The sequence below is a fragment of the Ictidomys tridecemlineatus genome, chromosome 5 (assembly GCF_052094955.1).
Source record: "Ictidomys tridecemlineatus isolate mIctTri1 chromosome 5, mIctTri1.hap1, whole genome shotgun sequence".
NCBI lineage: Eukaryota > Metazoa > Chordata > Mammalia > Rodentia > Sciuridae > Ictidomys > Ictidomys tridecemlineatus.
The window spans coordinates 39,618,089-39,645,956 of NC_135481.1; the positions used below are offsets into that span (position 1 = coordinate 39,618,089).

The window sequence follows — 27,868 nt, forward strand, 5'->3', positions numbered from 1 at the left end:
ATCAGAACTGAACACATACAGACTTTTCTCTTTTTTTCAACACAGTGTAACAACGACTTACACAGCATATACATTGTATTAGATATTATAAGTAATCTAGAGACAATTTAAAGTATATGAGAGGATATACGCAGATTATAAGCAGATACTACACCATTACACAAGGGACTTGAGCATCCTTGGATTTTGGTATTCTCCATGGATACTGAGGGTGGGTACTAAGGGACAACTGTACTGTCTTCTCTGTCTTCCATAACTCTTACATCTCATTTGAATTTCTGCTCCACTTGTCATGAGCTATTTGGGATGGGAGGTAGGTCTTAATAACTAACACAAGAACACAACAAAATTAAACAAAACACCCTCTGATTTGCCTTCAGTTCTGTCACAGATTGTCTGTTTGGATGTGGAAAAATCTCGTCGTATTTCTGATACTCATTTGTAAAATGGCCTAGTTCTTTGTAATATCATATGCAAAACAAGTGTTCCATAAACATGCTGATGTCCCCTAGTGTTATGAGTTCTTACAGGGATGAAACCTCAGGACAGACTCTGCTTTGGGTAGGGAGAGCCAGGATTTGGTCTGCCCTAGAGAAACTCATTCTTAAGAAGCATGGGACCTGACCTGGGGAGCACCTTCAGGTTCACCCTTCCCCTCCAAAAAAAAGGGCAAGTCTGAATTCCCGGATTAACTGGATTCTGCTCAACCTCATCTACCTTCAGTACCTTTCCTGGCGAGGCCACTCTGCACACTATGACCATGGAAGAGACATGCCTCCGGAGCCTCAGAATCAGATCAGTCATGATGCCACAAGCCTGAAAGACATCTCAGAGGATTTCAGAGGGAAGCACAAAGGAGACAAGGAGGAACCCTAGGATCTGTTCAGAGTACAGCTTTCTCTGCAGATGGAGGCTCAAAGGGGAGGCAGGGTTTCCACAAAGACATCTAAGAAGGCAGATTGGAGGAATGTGCTAGAAGCGAAGGATCAAGACAGCCAAGGGGCCAATGTCTCTGTAGCAGGTAGCTGGATGGAGACTTGGAGTTATGGTAGAATGAGTCAGGATACTGCTCTGCCATTGACAGGTGACATGACCAACCTTACTTAGTCTCAATGTCTTTACCTGCAAATTAGGGGTAAGACCCTAATCAACTGCAGATCGTGCTGTGGTAAAGTAGTGAGAGTCCAAGGAGACTAACAGGTGTGGAAATGGAAAGGATTATTATTGTTTTTGTTTTTAAATGGGGGAGAGCACTGGAGCCTGCTTCCAAAGAGGGAGTCTTGCAATTTGATAATGCTCCAAGACTGATCATCCCACCTTCTCCTGCTTCACTCCCAGCAGCCATCTCTGCCCAGCTTTGGAGAACTTTCTGGTTAAACTGTGAATGTGAGCAGAGCAGGGCAGTTTAGGATAGAGGCCTCAGCCTAATTATGGCCCAGAGAAGCTCCCCCCAAAGTGAGAAGTGTCCTGATGAAGAGTCAATGAGAGGGATGAAACCTAGGAGGTTATGGAGGTTCCCAAGGGCTCTTCTGGTCAGTGAGGTACCCCAAAAGGGTCCCAAAGACAAAGTACCATAGTGTCACTGAACTTCTTGTTGGGAGGGGGGTCGGTCAGCCTCCCCTGATACTCAGAACTGCACACTTGGCCTCTCCCCTTTCCAGAGGAGGAGGTCGTTGTTGGCACTGTGGGAGCAGATGAGCCCAAGGCAGGTCACAAGGAGAGCCTGTATTCCCTTCCAAAGGCACTCCCTGTTGAATCCTCCAGATATAGGGGACAAGTCACAGACAGATCAAGGCTGGAATATCTGGCAGGGTTTAAAATCCATGATGATTTGGAGAATACTTTCACGTTGCAGCCTGGTGCTGCCCCTGCCTTATTTTTACTGACAAGGTTCTGCACTCAGGTCTGGCTTCCTTTGGTCTTCCTTAGCTGCTGTAGCCTGAAGTGTGGGTACTGGGCCTGCGGAGCCAAACATCTGGCAGATCTGGCTGGCTGTTGGGCAGCATCACAGGGCTGCCATCCCCTGGCCCACCGCGGCCCTTCCAGGAGGAGCTGCTCTGGTAGGAGTTGGGCAGTGATGGATCATACACCGTCTCCTTCAGTGCCAGCCACAGAGTGTCACGCTTCCCATTCAGCTGGCCCCGCTCGAGTATTGGCTGGTCAATGTCATCTAGGTCTTCTGGAGAGACACCCATGGAATCTGGTACACGGGCACTGGGCTCAGAGGTGCTTAGGCAGGTGTCATCTGAGACGCTTAGCCCCTCTAGGGTGCTGGTTGAGGAGCAAAAGCCATCAGGAAGATCTTCAGCCTTGAGCCTTGGGGAGTGAGCCGGGGTTTCCAGTGAGGCCTGCAGGGGCTCAACCTTCTGCCCTTGGGAATCCTGCCTGGCCCCAATTTTGGGGCTGGAGCCAGCTTGTTTATAGGGGGAGGAGGTCTGCAGGGCTGGGCACTGACTGAAGACTGCCTGGTGGTCCAGCAGCAGATCCCTCGGAGAGCCAGGGTCTAGTGGAATTCCAGAGCAGCAGTTGCCGTCATGAAGCTGCAGATCCTCTGAGAGTACCGAGGGCCGGTGGGATAGCTTGCTGGTGGCTGTGCTAGTGTCAAAGCTGGGGCTCCGGCGCCGTGCCAGGGGTTGAAGCTCATAATGCTCAGAGCAGGATCCAGGCATACCTCCTAATGGTCGTGTCTTTTCCTCATCAGGGTCCCCACTTCCAGCGTCCCATGGCAGGTGGGCACAGGGCCAGAGGATCTGTCCACAGTTCTTCTCTGGCCCAAAGAAACAGCACAGAGATTGGAAGAAGAAGCTGGCAAAGCCACAGCTGACGAACTTGACCATCATGATGATGATGCCCAGCTTGCGATAGAGCAGCACTGTGGCAGGTAGCATGAGCACTCCAGATGCAAACAGGGCTGCAGTTCCCACTGCTGTGGCACGGCTGGTCTGGCGCAGCGAGAAGGCCACGCGGCTCAAGCGGTCAGGGTGTGGGCACAGGTGATAGGAGATGCAATAGTTGATAGTGAAGTCTACTGAGAGACCCACAGAGGCAGAGAGAAAGAGGGACTCAGCAGTGTTGAGCTGCCACTCAAGTAGAACCAGAAGTCCTACCGTGAGTAGAACAGTGCCTGCCACAGCTGCCACGGAGAACAGGCTGAGTGGAACATTCCAGGTGCCCAGCAACAGTGTGGCAAAGGCCAGTGCCAGAGCCAGGCCCAGCACTACAGCAGGCTCAGTGCTCAGACTGTGCTGCAGGCTGTACAGCTCTAGGCGGCTGGTGAACCAACCACGGCGGAGGCCAGAAGGTGCCCTGCCCAGCTCTGCTGCCAGCCAGCGGCTGATCTCAGTGTAGAAGTGGTGGACCTGGTTGTAGTCTGGACTGTACGGGAAGTTGCTCTGGAACTGCAGGACCAGGGCAGCCAGGTTGCCATGGGCGTCAAAACGGAGTCCCAGGTCTCGGGTGCCATCGGGGCTTTGCTCCTGAGCCATCATCTTGAGGCAGTGCAAGAAAAGCTGAGGGGCCCAGGGAAAGTCTGACTGGCCACAGCAGACATTAGACCCTAGGCGGGCACAAGCCGGGCTCTCTACCCAGTGCTGGAGGGCCTCCATGAAACACAGCGTGGGCCAGCCCTCTGGCTGGATACCAAAGAAGCTCTGGTTGCGGACTCGGTGACAGAGTGCCAGAAGCCAGCGCTGGGCTTCTGGGCTGCTGGCTGAGAAGTCAGGGTCGGTCACTAATGAGCTGTTGCTGCGAGGGTCCAAGGGGTCGCTAGTGTCCACCGGCAGGATTCCCCACACCAAAACCACGGGCAATTGTCCGCCCTCTTCCGGAGGCAGGTGTTCAAACAGAAACTGCTGCTGATACTCTGCGTCAAAGCGCTCGAAGGGATGACTAGGCCTGAACACCTGACCGCCAGCTGGCAGCAGAATGGGGAGCTGCAGGCGGGGACTTACGCCGCCAATGTAGGCGCCCCCTGCAGCCAGCGCCGCGAACCAGCAGATCCAGATGTAGCGGAACTTGATGACGCCACAGGGCAGCAGACGCTGAAAGAGCAGGCGCGAGAGGATGGCAATGGCCCTCCGAAAGCCGCGGAACCGCCGGTGCAACGCTAGCAACAGCCGCCAGGGGTCACTACCGCCCCTCGGGCCTTGCGCCCGGGGTACACAGCCGCGCGCCAGGTAGCGCTCATGGAGTACTGCAGAGGCAGGCAGCCAGACCAGTGTGAGCGCCATGTGCACTAGCACAGCGGTGCCCATGAAGAGGGCGAAGCAGCGCACCGCCGGCAAGCGGCTCAGGTAGCTGCCATAGAAAGCCGCGCTGGTGGTGAGGCCCGAGACCAGCAGCAGGTAGCCGAAGTGGTGCATCGTGCGGCCCACTCGCTGCGCCAGACCCCCAGAGGGCACCTGGCTTTTGCTGAGGCGCCATAGGTCGAAGAAGATGAGTGTGTGGTTGACGCAGACACCGCTAAGCAGGATGAGGGCTGCCAGATTGACAAAAGGGAAGTAGGCCATGCGGAAGGCCACATGGTATAGAAAGAAGGCCACCAGTAGGGAGCCCAGCACCCCCAGCGTAACCATGAGCGTGATGAAGAGTGAGCGCAGGTAGAGGGCAATGCTGAAGAAGATGGCAACCAGGGCCAGCAAGGGGTACACCGTATCCACGGCCAGATAGTGCTTCAGCAGCTCCTGCTTGATGCCCAGGTCCATGCCAGTAATGGAGGTATAGTTGTCAGAGACATCCATGGGGTTGACTAGGCCATCTAGGTAAATGTCCATCATGGAGGCACCCTTTAGGATGGGCAGGAAGAGCAGGCTATACTTGAGGGAGGGAACCTGGTAGTCAGCAGTCTGGGGACTCAGAAAATCCCTATCTAGCAGAAAGTGAAGGAGCTGGTAAATGGCACTGCTCTGGGAGCACTTGGTGGGAATCTGGGCACAGTGTGGGGATTTGTCATGCTCAGGTCCCAGACAAGAGGGCTCCAGGATACCACGATGGTAATAGGGGGCACAGGCCCGCAGCAGGGCCAGTATGCGTGCTGCATCAGCTTGGGTAGTGTCCAGGCAGGAGGAGCGGTTGGAGAGCATAGCAAGATAGTTGCCCAGTGACCAGCTGGGACAGCACTGGTTGGTTGCTGTACGCTGACATAGAGCCCCAAAGCTGGGATGGGAGCGGATCTGTAGGGCACACAGCAGAAGAGAGCTCAGGGGCAGTTCAGGGACCCAGGTTTCCTCAGCCCTGTCCTAGTCCTCTCACCTTTCAGTTTACTGGGCAGACAAAGAAATAGCTTGACAGTCCAACAGAATTTGCTTGTCTCAAGAATTGCTTTTAGCTACTGGCATCTTGGCTTTGTCAAAGGGGAGCCTCAGGGATGCTGCCTGAGGCCTCAGCTTGAGAGGCCCTTCCCTAAGGACCCCAATAAGTCACACACTCGAACTCTGCACTGCCTGGGCCAAGAGTAGGAATGGAGGTAGCATCCACATTATGGAATAGGACCAAGGGGCCAGGAAGCTGGAAGCAAGCAATTGAAAAAGTAGGGGCCTGAACATTCCAGCATCAGGGGTACTGCCAAACCCCAGCCCCTACCTCTCTCCCTGGGCTGCTTAAATCCTCTTAGGGTCAGAGCTGTTTCTTTTTTATGCCTCCTTACCTCTCCCACCCTGTAATTAACATCACAGCAGTTGGTACAGTACAGCCAGTTCCAGCCTGGGAATCAGAGATCCTACTCTGCCACTGTCATGGTGATGACATGTTTGCAGAGCAATTTCTATTGCCAGTCATTATGCTACAGTTTCCCAGATTCTATTTTGTTTAATTGTCCCAATATCCTTATGAAGGAAGTACTATTATTATCCATATTTAACATATATGAGGGCTGAGAGTGTAGCTCAAATAATAGAATATGTGCTTAGCAGGTATGAGGCCCTGGGGTTGAGCCCTAGCACCACAAAAAGAAAACAACAAATATTTGGAGACTGAGGCAATGAGAGGTTAAGTCATGCAGCAAGGAAGCCTTGGAGCTCATCTTAAACTCAGGCAACTAACTCCAGAACATATGTTCTTAACCATTGTCTTTTGGTACTCTAGATATCCTGATGTGAGGCAGGGGACATAGGCTCCTGAGTGGTTTTCACACTGTTTTTAGAAGCAAACCCTCCTACAGATGTTATCATATATGAGCCCCAGTTAACATAATTGGATAGGCACTGCTTGAGTTGATGAGGGCTGAGGCCTTAAAGCTCACGGTCTCAGTCCCCTAGGCCAGGGTCTCCTCTACAGTGCTTAAGGTTCTTTTTCAGGAAATTTTGAAAATCCCCAGGCTTTGCTCAGGTTTTCTTGTGGCAACTGTAGTTTGGCTTTTCTAAAAGCAGTCAGTTCTTCCTTACCCACCTCAAACTGGAGCCTCTCTGCAAGGTTAGAATAATTTTCTAAACAGGGAATGCTCTTCCCTACTCAACTACGGCAGTCCCGGCTTAGCTCATCTTTGGGATCAGGCCCCTCATGTCCTTAGTTCCCCCAAATGCCCCTGGCACCTCCCCAGACAGCTTACCTGCTCCTGTTCCATGCGACACATAGAATGGATGGCATGCAGGTTCCATAGACTGCCCACTGTGGTGGACATGAACACCAGCTTTGCGTTGCTCTTCTCTGTAACACACCCACTTGGAGCTCAGCCCTTTGGGCCCAGGTTTTGGGCCCACCACCAAAGGGAAGATGCTCACCCAGGGCCACTGAAGGATCAGATTCCCAGGAGCCTGAAACCCATGCCTGGCTATTTGATCCTGCCCCTGTACCCTACCCCCCACCCAGCTTGACCCCACTGGCTTAGAGTATCTGGGATCTGCTTCATTCTCCCAACTGTAACCCAGGTTCTTTGACTTGAATGTGGCCAGCTGGCTGCCTTCACTTTCTCTCTGCCCACATTTGTTCTGGGTCTGCCCATCCTACTATGTAGGGCAGGGACCACCATGGATGCCAGGGCTGGCCAGCCTGTTGCTTACCAGGGGGGCCACAGAAGAAGTTCTCCTGCCCTCTGTCCTCAGGGGGCTCCACCATTCTCCGGGCCCGGACCACACTCTCCTGAGCCTTATCCCAGTGTACAGGATTCAAAGTGCTGTGGGAGTTCAAGCTGAAGTAGAGAGAATTTCTTTACTAGGTACCATTGGGAGTGGAAGCTCACGGAGGCCAGAGATCACTCCCCAGGGAGCCCCAGCAAGCACCTCTGACCTGCCTTTTGGAGGTCACTCAATGTTCCCTCCCTAGAGACCAAGTTCTTCCTCCCTTTCCCACCCTCAGTTACCTGTTCAGATCAAGGTCTGGGGAAAGGGAAAGTAGGTTCCTGGGGCCTGTGAGGGCCTGCAGTGCTTTCCACACCTCTAGCTTTCGCCCCACGTCTGTATCCCGAGGCTCAAAGCCCTGCAGGGAGGAGGGCAGAGAAGAGTGGGTAGGCAGAGGAGGAGCTCTCTATCTGGGATGTCCCCAGCTCTGCCCCTTTGGTTTTCTGGAGCAGGGAGGGCCGGCCAGCCTGCCTATGTGGACTGTAGATGTATGACCTCTATACTATTTGTAGCTCTCTCTGGAAGTCAAGAGCTCACCACCATTCCTTCCCTACCCCAACTGGGTCAACTCAGCCCCAGACTGAGCTTCAGTGGCCAGGCCTGGGGCCCCCTCCCTCCTTTTGACCTCTCACCAGTAAAGGGTTCGAGAAGTCAGGCAGCTGGCTTCCCAGTAGTCCAGCCAGGGTGCAGAGGAGGATGACAGCTAAACACACCAGCAGCACGGCCACTGGCCACTCAGCAATCAGCTGGGAATAGCTGGGAAAGAGGGAAGGAACCACATGAGTTGGTGTTAGGTGTGGTAATACGAGGCTGGTGAGCTTAGAATCCACTGAAAAGGGGTGGTAGAACAGAAAGCACATAGAGCAGGGTTAAACTGGACACCAGCCTGGTCACCCCTAGGAATCTGGGGGAGGCCCAGGCCTACCTCTTTGGCATCCGGAAGGTCCGTTCCTGCCTGTGGGAAAAGAAGAAAAGACACTTGTTTACCTGAGTCTTTATGTGGAGTATGTGTGGAGAGAGGTGGGGTGGGAGGGTGTGGAAGAATAGAGGATGGAGTGTAAAGGAAGATGGCATTAATCCTCTTAGAGCTTTCCCACCCCCAAGCTCTAACTTTTTCCTTCTACTCCATCAGAGGCAGTGGACATCCAGACCCCCAGCAATCTGTTCCATTTTTGAGCCCTGTCCTACCTTTCAGTGGCAGCTGACAGGCTGCTGGACCCCTCCTTACCTGACGCTGACCACATGCTGTTGCACAGAAGGTGGCTTCCAGACCCCATCACGCTGTGAGGAGATTGGAGAAGTATTGATGTTGGAGCTATGGGAGCATAAAGCTGCCTGGTCTCCAGTCCCTAATAGAGAACTGCCTTCTTGATATTCTTGCGGTTGCCGCGAATAGGTAAAATGACCAGGGGCTAAGGCACCCGTCGGGTCTAGAGCCTGAAGAGTGGAAGTTGGTGGTGGGGGTCCAGAAGAGCTGGAAGGGTCCTCAAGGGGACAGCTGTGGAGGGAGCAGCTCCTCTCTGGGCTAGCCTCAGGCGCCATGGCCTTGGTCTGGGACCTGGGGAGACAGCAGGCAGGAAAGATAGGGGTAGAGGATGGTAGTGGGTCATTTCATGCTCAGCAAGAATTATTCAGTTAAGGGAAGACAAGGAGACAGAGCTCAGGGTTGTTTTATTTACTAGTCCTGAGGAAAAGTGAGAAGGGTAGAGGCTCAAAGTCTGTATCCCCAGGCTTCTTCTTGGGGTCTGTTCTCTCATTCACTCACCATCCATGAATTCTAAAGACACTGTTGGCAACCTGCCAGACACTGTGCTCAACACTGAATGTGCTGTTACATATATGACATGTATTTTTTGACATGAGGTCCTGCTGTGTAGCTAAGGTTGGCTTCAAACACTACATCCTTCTGTCTCATTCTCCTAAGTAGCTGGGATCACAGGTGCATATTACTGTGCCCAATTTATATACATGATCTTATTTTCTCCTTACAAAAATCCCATAAGGGAAGCATTTTCTTCTTTTATAGATTTGAAAGCAGATTCCATGAGAGTTGAAGATCTGGAACTTGAAGCCACTTCTTCTGACTTGTAGCCCTGTATTCTTCCTGTGGTACTTGTCTGCTCATTCACTTGATAGACATCTGTTGAGCACCTAGCACTCTTGTTCCCATCTTAGAGCCTTTGAACCTTCTCTTCCTTCTGTTATATTGCCCCTCCCACCAATTGCCTGGTGTGTGTGTGTGTGTGTGTGTGTGTGTGTGTGTGTGACCTCATCCTTTTTTAAAAAATTCTGATCTCTGTTCAACTGTTACCTCCTCAGAAAGTCTTCCTTGACTACTCTCTACTTACCAGCTCTCTGTTCTATTACCCTGCTTGATATTTCTTCATAGCATTCACTGCAATTGGCTATTATAGAGTTGTATTTCTTGCCTGTCTCTCATATGTAATGGGAGGGCCAGGAAAAATAGGAACCTGGTACATTGGCTCATCTCCATATCCCTAGTGCCTTAAACAGTGTCTTGCACAAAGAAGGTGCCTGGCTGCTAGGAGTGGTGCTAGGATGAATAAATCCCAGCCCTTACTCTAGGCACTCACAGTAGTGAGATGCCAATAGTCGGACATGTTGGTTTGTGTGAGAAGGAAAAACTCTGTCATGAGCCATGCAGAAAGCAGAAGGTTTGCTCTGCAAGGGTGTGCACAGTTGGAAAAGGAAATTGGGAGCCCCAAGGAATGTGGCAGGGAATCAGTAATAGATTCTTCTTCCAAAATTACTTATCAGGCAATGTTCTGTGCATGGATTTACCCCTTGGTTCAGGGGAGATAGAGTCCCTCCTCAGTGGCAGGACTGCCAGACTTAGGATAGGGAAAGATGGCCAAAGAACAAACTACTTGAAGGCCATGATAGTTCTCAGGGGATTCAGGGTTTGGCACTTTGACAGAACCTATCCTTCCTGGCTTCTCAGCCTTCCAGAGCTTGCATGGCTCCCATGGGAGAGCCAGGTCTATGCTGAGCCAATCTTGGCTTCAAGTCCTACCTGCTGCACTTTGAAGAGGCAATGAACCAGAGTCCTGGCCACAGTGGCAGGTGGACATTGCCCATGGAGGCCAAGTGGAGGAATTGGAAAAAATAAGCAAGCACTGCTTCTTCTTCCAGGATGACTGGCTGCTGGGCAGTCTGGGAGATAGTGACCCTTATGCTAAGGGTAAAATGGGAGAGTAGTGAAGGCAGACTCCTGGATCTATTTCCCGCTGCTTTCCTGAGCTCTGTGGCTTCAGGAAATGCTCACAGTTCTGGAGCACTGGCATCCTTGTCTGTTGAGGATATGATAAGAACATCCACCTTTCAATTTTGATGTGTAATATAACACATGTGAGGTGCCTGGCATAGAGTTTAGAATGTTAGAAGATGCATTTTCTTTCTTGCCCTTTCCCACACTCAGTATTGCAGGGAGCATGTGCTTTAAGAACTATATTTATATTTAATTTGTCCTCTTTTATCATCACATATAATACATTTCCACTTCGGAACTTCTCACACCTTGAGAATTTCATATGCAATTATAAACACTTTCTTCTTTGTTATCCAAAAGCTGCATTGAAATTTGATCTCATGATTTAAATCATTAGTCTTATTTTTTAGTAGCTCAGCATTTAGAGAAATGAGATTTTTTTTTTTTGTACTTGGTATTGAACCTAGGGGCATTTAACCACTGAGCCACATCCCCAGTCCTTTTTTATATTTTATTTAGAGATAGGGTCTCACTAAATTGCTTAGGACCTCACTAAGTTGCTGAGGCTGGCTTTGACCCACAATCCTTCTGTCTCAGCCTCCCAAGCCACTGGGATTACAGGCAAGGGCCACCATGCCAGGCAAGAATAAGAATTTGACTAAAGTTGTTTTAAAGCAAGAACTTGGATGACTACATGAAATTAATGATGTAAACAACCAGTGTTTACATCAGCAATCTTTTATCAGTGCAGATAAAAGACCCTATAGGCCAATTCCTGTGGGACAAAGAGAAGCTAGATAAATGGCCTCCGTTATAAGTGAGGATATTTATTAATTAAAGATTTTTAATTCTATGGCCTTTTGTTTTGAGCACTTGTCATGTGCTCAGCCCTGTGCTTGGATCCTGAAGGCATGAAGATGATCCATTAGCCTTGATTTCCCTCTCCAGAGCAGGGCCTGCTTTCAAGAGGTAAGGAGAGTGGGACAGCAGTATAGATGTGAGGGACTTGTTTCAGCTACACACCCTGTAGAGCACTAAGCACTGGGCTTGTTCTAGGAGCCAGTTCCCCACTTAGAGTGTCCATATTTTTACAGTAGAGTTTGCCAGCATACTAGAGGTGCTGGAGGAGAATGGAATCCCCCTTCTTGTCAAACCTCCTAAACTATGCCCTTTCTTAATTGGTTCCTGTTCAGGGGGGAATCTAGGCTCCTTTCTTAGTTTGCTTCCATTGGGGTCTCCCTGGCCCCAGCTTCCTCCCTTCAACAACTTCTATTCTGACCTAGGATCAGCTGCTCCCAATCATATCCTTCTCAATTGTGTCCACCATTGTCATTGTGCCAGAATTTGAAATCCTCCACATTCTAAGTGCTGTAGAGCTGCACCATTGTTTCAGGACTCCCCATGAAAAGAGTCAAACTCCACTCAAAATGAAGTCTTTCTTCTGCAAGTGCCTGCTGTCCACTGATCTCAGGAGACACAGTAATCTTATAAGAGTTAAGCACTCTTGTCCTTGCATCCCCAGGGGATTTTCATTCTTACCTTCTCAGTTCTGAGACCCTGACTGGGATGAGTAACCTCCTGGTGGAGGGGCCTGCCTAAGCTCCCTAAATGACTGAGACAAGCAGGCAGAGAGGGGGATAGAAAATATTGACATTCACTCCACTTAGGAGGTCCAACATCACAGCAATCAGGGCCTTGCTGACAGGGCCCTAGATACAAAGCCCCAGTTTGGGCGCCCTATAAGGAACATATGTATGTGTGCATTAACCTCATTCCCAAGCCCTCAGAACACAGCCACCTGGACATCCATGTGATCCCACAGAGTGGCCAGGACAGATGAGGGAGCAGCTCACACCACTAGGAAATGAAAAGGTAATTTTATTATTATTATTATTATTATTATTATTAGGTACTGGGGATTGAACCCAGGGGTGCTTAACCTCTGAGCAACATCTCCAGCCCTTTTTATTTTTTTTATTTTGAGATAAGGTCTCATTAAGTTGCTTATTATTAATTTTTGTGGTACTGGGGATTGAACCCAGGAATGCTTTACCACTGAGCTACATCTCTGACCCTTTTTATTTTATTTTGAGACAAGATCTCCCTAAATGGCCAGGACTGGCCTCAAACTTGTGATCCTCCTGCCTCAGTCTCCCAAATTGCTGGGATTATAGTCATGTGCCACCACACCTAGCTAAAAATGCAATTTTAAAAACACAAACAATTATTTCAAAATTTTCTATAGTCAATGGGTTAAAAACTGTTAGGTGTGGCTGGGGGTGTGGCTCAGTGGTAGAGTGCTTGTGTTGCATGTACAAGGCCCTGGGTTCTATCCCTAGCATTGCAAAAAAAAAAAAAAAAAAAAAAAAAAAAAACCAAAACAAACAAACAAAAAAACCAAAAACCAAAACCGCCCAAACTGTGGGTGAAGTAGCACACACCTGTAATTTAATTTATTGGGGAGGCTAAAGAAGGAGGATCCCTTGAGCCCAGGAGTTCCAGGACAGCCTGTGCAAAAAAGCAAGATCCCATCTTAAAAAAAAATCAGGAGAGGGGCTAGAGATGTAGTATTTGGCATGTGGGAAGCTTAAAAAAAAATTGTGCTGTCTCTGTGTGTTTGTGTATGTGTGTGTGTGTGTACGTGCGTGTATCTATGTGTGTGTGTCTGAGTCATCATGTGTCCATCTCCGGGTTCTACTTAGCTCAGCAGGAACATATTTGTATTTCTTCTTCCTTTTTTTTTTTTTTTTTTTTGCAGTACTGGGGATTGAACCCAGGGTGCTTTATCCCTGAGATCTACCCCTAGCCCTTTATTTTATATTTTTCATTTTGAGAAAGGGTCTCTCAGGCCATTGTGATCCTTCTGCCTCAGTCTCCTGAGTTGCTGGGATTACAGCTCTGCGCCACTGCACCAATCATATTTGTATTTATTGAATTGAATTGAACGGAGTCTCTCTGCCTGCATAGAATCTGTGGTCTCAGGGAAATGCAGAGGGGGGTCAGAGGTCTCCGGGAATTGCTGGAAGAGAGCAAGTGATTCTTATTGGGGGGGGGGAGATGAGTGCACCAGACGGGGCTGACTGGACCTTGGCAAAATATACCAGACAGCAAATGTCTCTCCTGCTCCTTCTGGCTCTAGGCCCCTATTCTGTCCTGTCACTGCTTTTTCCTTATCTTTTGGTTAGGCCATAGCTACAGGCAGGTCCCTGATCCTGGAAACACATCCAACCTGTTTCTCACCCTTTTGAAGAAGGTTCTGTGCCTTCTGGACTGATATATTAAGAGGGAAAAATGTTTGTCTCCACTTGTGGGGCTTTCTCTTCCCTCTGAGATACAGAATGTGAATTTTAACTGGTGTAGTCTGGAGACAAATGTGTCTGTCTGCTTTTTGCTCCCAAAGAATATATATATATATATATATATATATATATATTATTTATTTCAGGCAGGAGAGAGAGGCAGTGCCACGTCAGTGGAGAGATTCTGGGGGCAGCAGAGCCAGACAGGGCACAGAAATTGCGCCATCTTGCTACCTGTCTGGGCTGTTCCATCACACATATGGCGGAGGAAGGCAGAGGAGAGGCATCCAGATCTGGGGACAGATTCTCAGCAAGAAAGGGTCCTTCCTGTCCCACTAGTCTGGGGCTGCTTCAGTGGTCATTTAGCCCACCACCTGAGTCTGCGTCTGAGAGCCTTAGCAGCTCCAGTGAACGCCAGTGGCTGCTACAGGCAAGGACTCAAACAGATATGTGCACAGCTGGGGACCATGCAGGGCAGGCAAGCAACTGACATTGACAAACAGGCAAGCAAAAGACGGTGACAGACAAAGACAGTCACTGACGTAGCTGCCGAATGTCTGCTCTCCCCAGGAAACTAGCCTTGGCGAGCCTGTTGTCCACGGTACATGCGCACCCCCATGCACACTGACACGCAGCTGGAGCCCAGGCTGACGTTGTTGCGGACTTGAGGCCTTCTGCGAAGACGCAGAGGCAAAGCCTAAAGGGAGGGGCTCGGGAGGCCAGGGGAAAGGGGGAAACCATGGCTTTAGGGAAAGGTAAGAACAGTGGGTGGGGCAGGTCCTCCAGACAGTGAAGGTGATGGGAGATGGCACTGGGGGATGTCAAAGAGCGAGTAAATTTACCTGGCAGGATGAGGGCATATCGATCCTTCCCCCCTCCCCAGAAGGGGCAAAAGGAAGGGATGGGCAATGAATGGGGCGACAAATGGCGACTAATGAAGATACCTGGAGCAGAGATGCTGAGAAGATCTTCGAGCCGGATCCGCGGAGCTGTTCCTCCCTACCTATTCCGAGGAGCTGCCGTTCGGGGATACGGAATCCCCTTCGGGCCTCTGCTCCTCTTTCGGACACGGGCTGGGAGACCGACTGCTGCAGCTGCTGCGGCTGCTGCCACCGTCCATGCCCGTGGGCGGCGCCGCTGTCCGAGAGCTGGTGCTGAAGCAGCGGCAGCGGCAAGCTGGTGCGCATGCGTCAGCGCCCGCAGACCAGTCGCTGGGCGGGGCCGAGAAAGAGCCCAGCCAATGGGCGCGGGGCTGGTGGGGGGTGCAGGGATGGAGGCTGCCAGCTGCGGCGCCGCAATGGGGACCCAAGGGGGGGCGGTTGTCTAGCAGAATGGCCGTGGGGCTAGGGTGTAGGCCCATCTACGCAGGCCAGGTCTACGTGATTTTAGGGGTCCGGCGGTCTGGCCCTTTCTGGGGACCTCGGACTTCTCATAAGGAACTAAGGAGCGCGACCCGTGCAGAGATCCCCACAATTTGAAACGCAGGTTTCCACCCCCGCGTTTCACGGCATTCTGGCGCAGGACGCTGAGTGGTAGAGAGGTCGAGCGACTAGTCCGCATTCCTCTCGGATCCACTCTGCTCCCCAGTGGGGCTAAGGGTCTGCTTAATTTGGGTCTTCCTTCCTGTCCGTTTGGACCTGGACCTGGGTCTGTGCCCCTCAGCTATGGAACCTGGACTCGGTTATTGAAGTGCGCAATACGGGGAGGAGGGAGGGAGAAGAGAAACGCCCAGAATGCTCAGCTCCCTTTCCTTACAGTCACCACTACTTCCCACCTCAGCCTGGGAGGGACCAGTTAGCCACTCATTCCTGGGCACTTGCCTGTAACCCATAGGGGAATAGCTCTGAGGGATAGATAGAAGAGCACATTTGGAGGTAATGGACCTGAGACAGGTCTGGCTAGAGGGTTGTAACAGAACTAGAATAGATAGCAATATGAAAAGCCTGAAGGCTGGGGAGTGGAGAGGGTCCTGGGCGTGGGATTTGGATAGACAGAAAGGGTTTCACAGCAAGCAGGCTGTCCAGTGCCTGGCTCTGGTGCTGAAAGCATGGGGCTCAGAGAGTCAGAACCCTTGTGGTCAGGCCCATGAGATGACTGATGCCATCTCTTCTTTGCAGCTTGTGATAGAGAAGGGGCGGTGTGCAGAGGAGGGAAGACCTTCTTCCTAATAGGCCTTAGGGAAAACTTCCTGGAGATGGTGGGTTTCTACTGGCTTGGAAGGCTCTGAAAATGTGGAGGTACGAGTCAGGGAGGGCATCCCTGACCTGGGATGTCTGACCCAGACAGAGAACTGCAAAATTCATGAGGTTGGAAAACTGTATATTTTCAGGGAATTGTGAGAAATTCACCTGGCTAATAGGGAGCTTTTGAAGGCTTTAGCTGTGTAGAATGAGGTGTGCAAGCTGGAACCTTGGAATGCCCACAAGATTTGGGTGTATGGGACAGGATAGAGGTGATGGGGCCACATGCAGGACCCTTTATGGTAGGGAGAAGAGTTGAGAAAGAACAAAAAGGAAGTTGACCTTATACAACCACCTGCTATGAGAATCACTGAGCCAAGTTCTAGAGAATACCAGACTGGTTATTCTGTTTTCACAACAGGGAAACCCAGAAACAACTAGACTCTTTGAGTGCCAGTTTGAATGTTGTGTTAGGTTTTCATCACAGTGGCCAAAATACCAACAAGAACAACTTGGAGGAGGAAAAGTTTTCTTTGGGTTCATGATTTCAGAGGTGCAGGCTATGGTTGACCATCTCAATGACGTGAGGCAGAACATCATGGCAGAAGAGCGTGGTGGAGTAAAGCTGTTCAGCTCATGGCAGCTGGGAAGCAGAGAGAGGAGCCAGAGAAAAGCCGTATAATCCCCAAGGGCATGTTCCCAGTGACCAGCTTCCTCCAGCCACACCTTAACTGCTTACAGTTACTACCCAGTAATCCATTCAAATTATTAACCCATCAAATGGATTAGTCCACCGATTAGGTTACAGTTCTCATAATCTAATCATTTCATCTTTGAGAATTCCTGCTTTATCTGTTACATGAGTTGATTGGGAGATGACTCGTATTCAAACCATAACAGATGAGAAGGAAGACAGACTCTTAAAGAATAAAACTTGGCCTCCAGGAGGCTGTTTATTAGGAAGAGAAGATTCTGGTCCATGTCTAGTGCCAGGTCAGGAAGGCAACCTTCTCAGGTTCCTCATCTTGTGTCTTTTTTTCTTGTTTCTTCAGTGGTGTGGACCAGGGGGATGCCCACCAGGTCCTGGGGGGTGGCCTCCCCCATGACAGTGCCCTGGACCATGACCAGGGGGGTGACCACCAGGTCCTGGGGGGTGACCTCCCCCATGACAATGCCCTGGACCATGACCAGGGGGGTGACCACCAGGTCCTGGGGGGTGGCCTCCCCCAGGACAGTGCCCTGGGCCATGACCAGGGGGGTGCCCACCAGGTCCTGGGGGGTGGCCTCCCCCAGGACAGTGCCCTGGACCATGACCAGGTGGGGGACCACCAGGTCCTGGAGGATGGCCGCCATGGCAGTGCCCCTGTGGAAAGCCAAATGACCAATGTCAGAATCTGAGGTCAGTGCCAATCTCTCCTGTAATCAACTCCTCTTCTTTCTCCTTCCCCAGGGATTCTGGATTCCTGGGCACTAGCAAGGAGCTATAGAGGAGGACTGGGTGGTAGGGGTGGCCTTGATGAAGCCCCTTGAATACTGAGCAGACAAGGGGAGGGACCTAGATTTATTGGTTTCCATTCTTGACCTGAGCTATGATTCCACTTCTTGGACTTTGGTTAATTTCATGTGTAACTAAGAAGCAAAATTATCTCATCTTCCCTGAGGGACCCTTGCAGAGTGATTCTAGAAGCTTTTCCATGCTAGAACTGCAGGCTTATTGTACTTAGGAGCAAGGGTGAAGCTCAGGGAGGCTGTAGAGGAGCTGAGGGCTAGGGAGAGATAGGAGCTGAGGAGAAGTACAGCAGCTGGAGGAGGGGCAGTAGACCAAGAGAAGGAAGGAAGATGAAGATGTGCATGTTCTCTACATAGGTAGTGGGTCCTTGTATATGAACAGGATGTATGCTGCATTGACATACATATAACTGTGTTTGGGTACATATACATAAGTGAGTGCATATACTTGCCTGCTGTGCACATAGATGCATGCATGGAGTACATATGTAGGTGGTGTGTTCATGAGAATGGGTGTGTGTGTGAGCCTATGGCATCCTTGAGCAGGGTGCGAGCCCAAGATATCAGGAAGACTAAAAAATAATGTCAAAGTTTTACTCCTCCAAAGTATAGGTATGAAGACACGAAGTGCTGTGAATATACTATATATACAACCAGAGATATGAAAAATTGTGCTCTATATGTGTAATAAGAACTGTAATGCACTCTGTGTCATATATAAATTTTAAAAAATAAATAAAAATAAAAAATGTTTTACTCCTTCTGTTTTCCAGCCAGAAGAAGACTGGAAAAAAGTGTGGTTTTACCTTCTGTCTTGACTACAACTACCTATGAGGCCCTAAAATGAAGGGAATTTCTTTGTTTCTTACCACAGGCCCAGGGAAGGAGAGAGAGACACCATCTTGCTTCTGTGCTAGACACTGAAGGTCTGGGCCCCTGTGGAGCAGGGGTGAAGCTATGCCCCTTTCCAGGGCTTCTGTTTCTTAGGGCATGGTAAAAGTTTGGAAGATCAAGGCTCCAGGGCTTTCCTGTGACTGTTAGAGCAGTTCCTGCTCCATCCAGGCTCAGTGATGCCTGGAAACAGCCACTTCCTACTCTATCTGCTTTTCCTTCTATGGCTCTTTTTGTGGTGGGGCCACAAATCCACACCAGGGAGCTGGTCTGCTGTGGTAGCTGATGTAGGAGAAGAGGGTGAGGGCAGACCAACTTCCTTTCTTGACAGAAGCCTATCTTGGGGGATCTGCAGTGTGGCTGGGGCTTGGGAGCAAGCCATCCATCCAGCAAGGCTGTGGGGGTAGCCAGGAAAGCAGAGCAGGGTAGAACAGGTGGGGAAGCAGCAGGAGAGAGGATGGGCTGCTGGGGCAGGGAGGGAAAGAGAGGAAAGGAGGAGACAGATGGGAAAACAGAGAGGAGAATGCCAAGGAAGGAGGCTGTAGCAGCAGGGGCTGGGTGAACTCGGCAATGCCTCACCCCATGGGGCTGCTGCCCAATCCTGCTCCTGACTTTCATTTCTGGAAAGGGGATCTAGGAAGGAAGGTCTGGAGGGCATGGTAGTTGGTAGTGGGGAAGAAAACAGGGAGAGGATTGGGGAACTTTCTTACCTTTGGACCTGTGGGAGGGGAAGAGAAAAAAAAAAGGAGCAACTTGGATCATTTGTTCTGCAGTTAAAAACCCTGTCTTCTCCCTGGCACTGATCTGTTCTCCTCCCCCAACAAGGCTCTTCAGACTTGGTCATTTGCCTGACAATCATTCCTCCATTCATCCACTCAACCACAGATTCATATTGAAAGTCAATACAAAGTTCCATTGTGAGTCCCTGTGTGCCCCAGACTGGCGGAGTCCTCCCAGGTGGCACAGGGCCAATTAAGAGGCGTGGGTTCTTGTCCACACTCTGTCAGCTATTTGTTCTCCTCGCCTTGGTCAAACATCATGGCATTAGAGAAATGCTCCACTGTGGCAAACTCTGATTCATCCTCTTCTGCTTCTGCCAGGGGCCCCACCTTAGTTCCCTCACATCTCATTTATCTCACCCAGTCTGTGCTTAGCCCCTCAGAGCTATTTGTTGGCTCCTGCTTTAACTTTGTTGGCTCCTCCTTATAACTCACATCTGGACCTTTGCTTATGCCTCCTGCTACTTGGAAATCTCTCTAGCTCAACTCTGCCTTGTTTTCCTGCAGGAAATCTACTTTACTCTGTAGGTCCAGTGGGCTCATTCAGCAATAGTCATCTGAACGGTCTCCAGTGCTCTGAAGCCCTCCTTTGGAAGGAATCACGTACTATTACTTTGTGCCTTTTAGGAGAGCCAGTGGCACAGCTACTGAGAGCTGTGTTCTGGACTCCAGACTGATCTTTCTGTGGTCTCACCCCAAGCAAGACCCTTAATTTCCCTGGGTCTCATGTGTAAAGCACTTGCCTGTTTTCCTCTTGAGGTTCAAGATCTATGAGATGAAGGATGTGTGAACATGTTTCTTAAACTGTGAAGTGCTCTACAGAATATAAGGGCTTGTTTGCATTTTGGAACCCTACTGCCACCTACACACACGCACACAGACACACTTTTTTTTTTTTTTTTGGCAAGCAGTAGATATGTCTGTCTGATTGGCCCTGCCTTCACCACTCTCCTTCCTTCTTTCACCCCATAGCCTCTCACCCATGTTGCTTACCTGGATCCATCTTTATGGGGCAAGAGCAGGGAGTGACACAAGAAATACCTGTGGTTTGACAGATAAAATTTTAGTTTATGGTGATCTATATCTTAAACTCTTTCCTTCTTCTCAGGGATGCACACACAAAGCCTCTCTAAAGGATGAAGGGGTAAGACTACTCCACCTGGCCTAGCATAGCACTCGATGTGGAGATGTCACTCTGGGTGTCAATACAGGCATTGATTGTTTGGAGGGGGTCTATCCACATGGAGAGAGAAGAGAGACAAGAGAAGTACTGTTTCCTTAGATCCACACTCTTACACCTCCCTGAATCCCCAAGATCCACATCCAGACTCATATCATATGTTAGTTCAATTCCACTTGGATCACCTTTGATCATGTTGAGTGCCTGCTATACGCCAGGTCACAGTACTCCTGTCCCTAGAGGTCCCTGAGCATAGGGGTTGGAAGAGCAGGGAAGGGCAGGATGGGTTGGTGGATAGGGATCTTTGGGGGACCCAGAGGATCCTATGATCCATGCCCTACAACACAAGTGAGTGAAAAGCTTTCCTGGGTCCTAGCTGCTTATTTCTGTTTCCTCCCTCCAGAATTGGAAGGCAGTGGGAACTTTGAGGTCTGAGCCAATTTGTCATTCACCAACAAGCTATGCTGTCACTGGATGGAAATGCTGAGGTTTGGCCTCTGCTTATTTGGGGCTGGCATGCAAGTTACAATGGACAACTCTAGGATGGACCCAGTGCACATATAGTACACTTAAGGATCAAATACGTGTCATCAGGGCTCTCTGGTACTCATATGGTTGTTGAGAATATTTGTTATATTTTGAGCAAATTATCACTCACACACACACACACACACACACACACACACACACCCCTAATATAACAGTGCTGGCCCCTTGTAGGAAAGGCTCCTGCATTTTTTTGAGCCACTTTTGTGTGTGTGTGTGTGTGGTGGGGGGGAATTACTTACACATGCAAAGCAGGTGCTCTACTACTGAGCTACCCTCGACTCTGTTGAGCTGCCCGTGGTTCTATTTACTCCCTCAACTTTTGCTTAGTTAGTGATGATGCTGGAAGAGACCCAGGAAGCTGGACTTGTGGGAGGGAGAAGTTATAAAAACCTTAGGGCCAGTTAGGATCTGGGTTAGAAAAAGGAGAAAAGATAGTCCTTAGAATATATCTCACAAATTCAGGTCTGGCTATTTGAGTTGGCAGCTCTGGAAGGGACCTAATGCAATCCCTTTGACTCTTAGCTAAGCCCCTCTATAAGTCATGGCAGAGGCTGTAAGTCAAAATTCAAGTACAGAGTGGAAGTGCAAGGGTTCAGCCCAGGAGTGGGACAAGGCAGACGGGTAGATATGAGGGCTTATACGCAGCCACACAGCACACAGACACATGTTGCACACATGAGAGACAGAGCACACACAGATGTACAACAACAATGATCAAACACATTTACCCAGATAGAGCACAAACAAACAGGCACATGAAGCACTCTCACGGAGAACCCCCACCCCTACCCCCACCCCAGCAAACAAAACCAGGTCCTTACCCAAGAGTGCAGAGCAAGAGCAGGAAGCCTGAGACTCTGTCTGTGCTCAGTGTATTTATATTGGATAGGGAGGGGCTGGCATGGATCAGGTGCACTGAGAGAGTCATGGGCAGAAGGTAAGTGAATGAGAAGGGATGGGCTACTCTGGGCAAAGAGCAGCTGGAAGCAGGATGTGTGGGCAGGGGAGGGGGGAACAGATGGGGAGAATGAGGGACAACCCATTATGAGATTGGTCTGTTAATGAGATGCCATAGAACCAAGGGAGGGGTTCCCAACCCTGGCAAAGACATTCAGCACCTAGTACTGGCTCTAAATATTCGTGGAGCTCCCACTAAATGTCAGGCCATGTGTGAGTGCTTCACATTCCGCAGTTAGCTCCTACAAAGGAGGCAGGATGAGTATCTCCCTCCAGCAGGTCGAGGGGATATAGTGACCCGAGTGGAGGGCCTGGTGGAATTCTTGCCCTGGGTGCTTAGTCCCAAGCCCAAGTTCTCAAATGTGCTGCTCAATCCAGGGTATTAACCTAGGAATAGAAGTCACACATAGAAAAGGAGACTTTCAGGATGGAATCTAGACAAATTGAGAAGGGACCCAGGATTTTGGAACCCAGGCAGTCAGCTTTCTCTGCATTCTGCAAGCCCCTCATGGGAGCCATTCCGTTGACCTTTGTGGCATTGGCTGTGTGCCACAACCCCTTGCTCAGTGTGCTCTGGAAGACAGGCCAGTGGCCCCTGCTACAAGGTCTCCTGTCTCCCTGGATGCTTTCTTCTAATGTATCTTGCTTCCACTGGCCTCTATGCTCTTCAAACGCAGGGACAGTGGTGGCTCTCTTTGTCACCTTTGTATTCCTAGGGATTAACCTTTAGCAATTCTCCTGGCATTAGCAGATGCTCAATAAGTATTTGGTAGTTATACAGGGGGTTGGAGTTAGTTATTGCTGAGTAATGGCTGGCTTCCTTTTCTGTGCTTTATATTTGTGTTTATTTTTTCTCTTTTATTTGCATATTTAATTTTTTTTTCTGCAAGAAGGAAGTGCCCTTCTCTATCTCACAATGTTGTACAAAACAGAGAACATCAAAGACTCCATCCTCAGCAAGGCAAAGGGTCTTGGCTGGCCCCCTGTTTCAATCAAAGAGGACAGAAGCCACGTGAAATCAGAAGCAGCAAGTTAAAGAAGCAATTGTTTCCAGGTTTGCTGTAAAGAGCCTCATGAGCTAGCTGCATGTCAGTGCATTAGATTATTTGTTTGTTTGTTGTACTGGGGATTGGACCCTGGGACACTTTGCCCTTATGCTATATCCCCAGCTTTCTTTTATTTTTTATTTTGAGACAAAGTCTCACTAAGTTGCTTAGGGCCTCACCAAGTTGGTGAAGCTGGCCTTTAATTTGCAATCCTCCTGCTTCAGCCTCCCAGTTGCTGGGATTACAGTCATGAGTCACCATGTCTAGCTGGATTAATTTTTTAAAAAATGCTGAGGATGTAGCTCAATGGTAGAATGCTTGCCTAGCATGTGTGTGGCCTTGGATTTGATCCCCAGCACTGAAACAAACAAACAAACAAAAAAGTAACACATACCCAGAAAATGAAAACATAGATTCTCATAAAGAGTTGTACTGAATATTCATAGAAGCTTTTGGAATGTCTGAAGACTGAGAACTTCTCAAATGTTAATCACTAAGGGAATGAATAAACAAATCATGGCACATTCATTCAATGGAATACTGTTCAATAATAAGAAAGGACAAGCTATTGATTCAGGCTAAAATATGATGAAATCTCAAAATAATTATGCTGAGCAAAAGAAACCAGACATGAGGAATATATATTGCATACATTTGTCTATAAAATTCTAGAAAATGTAAACTTACTGACAGTGACAGCAAACAAATGTTTGCCTAGGAAGAAGGTAGAGGGGGAGGGAGCGGAAGGAGACATTAGAAAGGAATATGAAGAAACTTTGGAGTTGGTAGATATATTCATTATCTTGCCTGTTGATGGTTTCAAGGAGCATTCATATGGCAAAACATCAAACTGCACCTTTTAAATATGTGCAGTTTATGGCCTGTCAATTTGACTTAAATTAGCGCTGTAAATCAAAAGTACCTTAACCTTCATCAGAAAACAACTTGGAAGATAGAGAGGAACAAAGAGTGATTCTTTGTCTCCATGGTGGGAAGAAAAGTATCTGCATGCCAAGCTCTTCTATAGTATCAGTGATCTCAGATCAGCTCTTGGAGGGTTTATGATCTTTTCCATATATATATATGATCTTTTCCTCTTTTCCTCTTTGAGATATTATATATATATGGCAAGGTTCAAAGATGGTAAGACACTTGAGGTGACTCAGTCATTGTGTAGTTAGCTCCAGTCAGGGACTGTGTGAATCTAGACCCTGGGCTCTTCTTCACATTAACTTATCTCCCCTTCTAGGAACTCTTTTCTGAAAAACTCCAGCCTGTCTTGGTAACATCCCAGGCGGAGGACTTTGGTTTATGACTAGGTGGGGTTCTATTACTCCATTTGGCATAATTCATTGCTATTTTGATGGGAGCAAGGACAGGGACAGCTGGTGGGCTGCTGGAGAGGTATAGAGTCCCAGGGGAAATTTTCAAAGGTGTGGTGGTGTCCTCCAGGCTCCCAGCCCCTGCTGGGTCGTGGGGGGGGGGGCACTTCTCATGTCTTCCCACACGCGACCCTCACCAGTGCTCCAAGCCCTCCTTTTCAGGGATTCTTTGGTTTCCCCTTCAGGGACCTTGACACTGTGATCTCCCACCCCCAGCCTCTGGCAGGAAGCTGAAAAGAGAGGCCTATGTTCTCATGAGCCTACAAGAAAGAGGTGTGTGTGGTGGGGGGATGATCAAGACCTCAGACTCCAGTTCTTGTCACCTCTGGAGTCAGGACTTGAGCCATAGCCCAGGTCATGAGGGGTGAGCAGTGGAGGTACTGAGGCCTTAGGTGGAGGAGACAAGCCCTGCCTGGCATGTAGAGAAGACAGGGAAGTTTGGCCTAGGGGCCAGGAGGCCCCAGAGAGGAGAGGAGGATGCCAGAGCATCAGAGTCAGTCTATAACAGATTCATGGCCTTGTTCCCCTCCCCAACCTTAAATTTTGAGGGCTAGTAGATCCTCAGCCATGTGTGTGTCCCTCTAACCTTTGACCCTGTGCTTCACAGATAGTAAGTGCTCAGCATGTGCTTGGACTTATTCCCTGGCAGAGAGAGGTGGCATCTTCCTGCCAGAAAGTCACAGAGTAGAGAAGAAGGGAACTGGGTGGAATAAGAGGAACCATTTGAGGAACTATAAAGAGGGGTGAGGAGCTGGGATCAGGGAGAGGAGAGAGGAGGACAGGAAGAGATTGAAGGTCTCCTGGACAGTGGAGGCAGTGGGTGGAGGTCTTGGGAGGGTGAGGATATGCAGTGAAGGTCTGAAGGCCTTCTCTTCTCTTCTCTTCTTGATCTTCTCTGTGACCTGTCAGCAGAGCCAACCAGACTACCCTGTCTCCTCAGCTGTCCTGCAGAGCAGGGAAGAGGCCAAATAGCCAGGTGCCTTTCCCTGGTTTGGTACGAGGGCAAAGATGGCTGCCCTGGGTCTGGGCTAGAGACCGTGCTGCAGCGCGTTCTTGTTAGTGATTTCAGGCGCAGCAGGGCGCAGTGCACCCACAGAGACCCCTGGACAGGTTGCTGACCCTGATCTCCATAGAGAAGCCAATAACACCAGAACTAGAAGAGATCAAATGACATCACAGGCGTGAGGGCTTTGCCAATGTTAGCTGGGAGTGCAAGGTGTGATTCGGGCCTGTGAAAGCACCGGTGACCTGTTTGACTCTCTGGCCCCATCATTCCTTCCCTTGCTCTGAACCGGGCATCTGCCTTCTGGATATGTCACTATCTTTGGCCTCTGATATCCACTGGCATTTCATGATGGACTCCTGAGACATGCCCTCCAGGGCCCACCCTCCCTCAACATCCTCCTTTCCCACAACATCCTAGTGTCCCTACAACTGTGTTTTTCCAGCATAGGCATTTTGGAGCTAAAACAGGGACAGTTCCAAGCAAACTGGGACAGTTGGTCACTCTGCTTCACTCCCCACTCTCAGGCTGTCTTCTCTCTTCCACAGTGACCAGGGTGACCACTGTGTCCCAGATCTAGCATTTTGGCCTCTGTTATCTCAGCCCTGGTTACCCTCTTCTGCCTAGAAGCATCTATACCAGGAGAAAGCTCCCCAATGCACCCTTTCAGCCACTTTCAGTCCCCTTCTCAGCTTCCTGCCATTCCTCAGTCTTTAAGTGGCTTCTGCCCTCTCTCCATCTCTCAAAACTGTGCCAAACCTTTCTCTCCTACAGGGTGTGACCCCACCCACACCTATGTCCATATGATAGGGCAGGGATAAAGCCCGTCTGTCCCAGCCTAGCTTATTAGTCCCTGCCTGCCCCCTCCAGGCCTAGAAGGAGGAGCATTCTGGGGACATGCAGCCCAGCCCTTTGTGCTCCCTGCTTCCAGAAGGACCCCTAGGACTGAGACCTTAGTGCCATTTGGTTCTGTGCCCACCTACAGCCATGCTAAAGTTCTGATGACTCCTGAACACTCTCCTGCTCACTCCTTCCCTAGACCTTCCTTTGCCCTGCCTGGCCCAAGTAGCTCCCTGCCGTGTCTGAACATCACTCACACCTGTCCCCACAAATTCTTGACTGAACCTTTTTGGCTTCAGCTTCCTAAACTGCCATATGACCTCATCAGCCCCTGTTGTGGAGCTGTCAGTGAGCCCCTGGACTACTTTATCCTCAGTCTGCCCTTCAGTGACCTCCTCAGTCTGGTTTGTACCTTTCTAACCTGATGTCCTCTTTTTAGAAAAGCCACCACCACTTCCCTGCCTCTTCCCATGTATTCTGTCTTGTGCAGGTCATGCAAAGCACACGGTAGGTGCCCTGCTGATGGCATGTGGCAGGTAGGGCCTGACAGGCACAGCATTTAATCTTTGGCAGCAACTCTGAGATGGGTCATAATGTAGGGTTCTGGAAAAATACTGTGAGCCCTCTTTGCATAGATAACAGAGGCCTGAACAAGGGAAACCCTAAGGGGTTCAGTTTCACACCAGTTTCACACTCTTACCACTGAGTCAAGGGCTAGAGAGCACATGGTGGTCCAGCCCTGGGTGTGTCCTACAGAACAAAATGGAGTGGCTCCCAGTTCAACCTGTCTCCTGCCTTCAGATGCCACCCTACTCTGGCATGTGTGTTCTTGGAAAGGTGGGGCCCAGACTTTGTCCTGGCAGCTGGAGCCTCCCAGGGCGGGTCCCTGTAGCCGCACCTCATGCACTCTGAGGTCTTCCCACCCAGGGCCAGGCCTGGTTTGACACACAAACCACTAGTCAAGACTGTTTCTTGAGACAGGAATATCCCTAATAAGGCATAGGGAGAGGAATGGGTATGTAGCAAAGGTACTTTAAGCCCCCTCTCTTGCCCTCCCATTAGGAGATAGTGTGGTAACTGGGCTCTCCAGCTTGTCCATCCTCTTCTTCAACATTCACCCACCCACCAAGAGCTGGCAAGAGACACTAGGGATCACTAAGGATTTAGCCCCCAGCCAAGAAGATGGTTCCTGAGTACTAAGATGTGAATCTGGGGGGCTGGGGATGTGGCTCAAGCGGTAGCGCGCTCGCCTAGCATGCGTGCGGCCCGGGTTCGATCCTCAGCAGCACCACATACCAAAAAAGATGTTGTGTCTGCCGAGAACTAAGAAAAAATAAATAAATGTTAAAATTCTCTCTCTCTCTCTCTCTGTCCCCCTCTCTCTCACTCACTCTTTAAAAAAAAAAAAATAAGATGTGAATCTGGAACAGCCAGAGGGGTTCAGAGGCAGGTGAAACACAGAGACTGCTTCCAGGAGCACCAGCGCTGACTGGAAGAGATGACAGTCAGAATCTGGGACTTGAAAGGGAACAGAGTATGAGGAAGGTAGTAGACAGAGAGGACATCTTGGAGGGATGGAGGGCACAGGAGCCTGGGCTTGCAGAATTTGTGCAGGAGACATGAAGGAAGGCACAGAGAGAACACTGAGGGGGTGCCTCAGGGCCTGCCCTCCAAGGTCTCAAATGATCCCCATAACCCGAAGTCCTCAGTGTGCTCAGGCCCCAAGGGCTGGGGGAGGCAGCCTTTGGGTCCCCCCCCCTTTTTTTATTGGTTGTTCACAACATTACAAAGCTCTTGACATATCATATTTCATACATTAGAATCAAGTGGGTTATGAACTCCCATTTTTACCCCAAATACAGATTGCAGAATCATATCCTTTGGGTCCCCTTGATGAATGCTGAGGGTTGGCTACCATGAAGTTACCTGAAGCCGGAAAAAAAACGACTTTGAGCCTGGCTATGTGTCACAC

The 27,868-nt window shown here is 49.7% G+C and overlaps 1 protein-coding gene and 1 long non-coding RNA gene across 2 annotated transcripts; both read right to left on the minus strand.

The window, feature by feature from the left end:
• Positions 1 to 8: 8 nt before the first annotated feature.
• On the minus strand, positions 9 to 14,664 carry Disp2 (dispatched RND transporter family member 2). Its single transcript, XM_005316402.5, has 8 exons — positions 14,525 to 14,664; positions 8,281 to 8,610; positions 7,978 to 8,007; positions 7,685 to 7,808; positions 7,295 to 7,410; positions 6,996 to 7,123; positions 6,545 to 6,642; positions 9 to 5,171 (listed from the first exon to the last, which is right to left on the minus strand). The coding sequence occupies exons 2-8, from the start codon at positions 8,592 to 8,594 to the stop codon at positions 1,926 to 1,928; spliced, it is 4,056 nt and encodes a 1,351-aa protein (XP_005316459.2). The 5' UTR covers positions 8,595 to 8,610; positions 14,525 to 14,664; the 3' UTR covers positions 9 to 1,925.
• A 2,016-nt stretch (positions 14,665 to 16,680) lies between these two features.
• Positions 16,681 to 21,426, minus strand: LOC120886847 (uncharacterized). Its single transcript, XR_013438833.1, has 2 exons — positions 19,933 to 21,426; positions 16,681 to 18,878 (listed from the first exon to the last, which is right to left on the minus strand). It is a non-coding gene; the product is annotated as an uncharacterized LOC120886847 (long non-coding RNA).
• Positions 21,427 to 27,868: the final 6,442 nt, after the last annotated feature.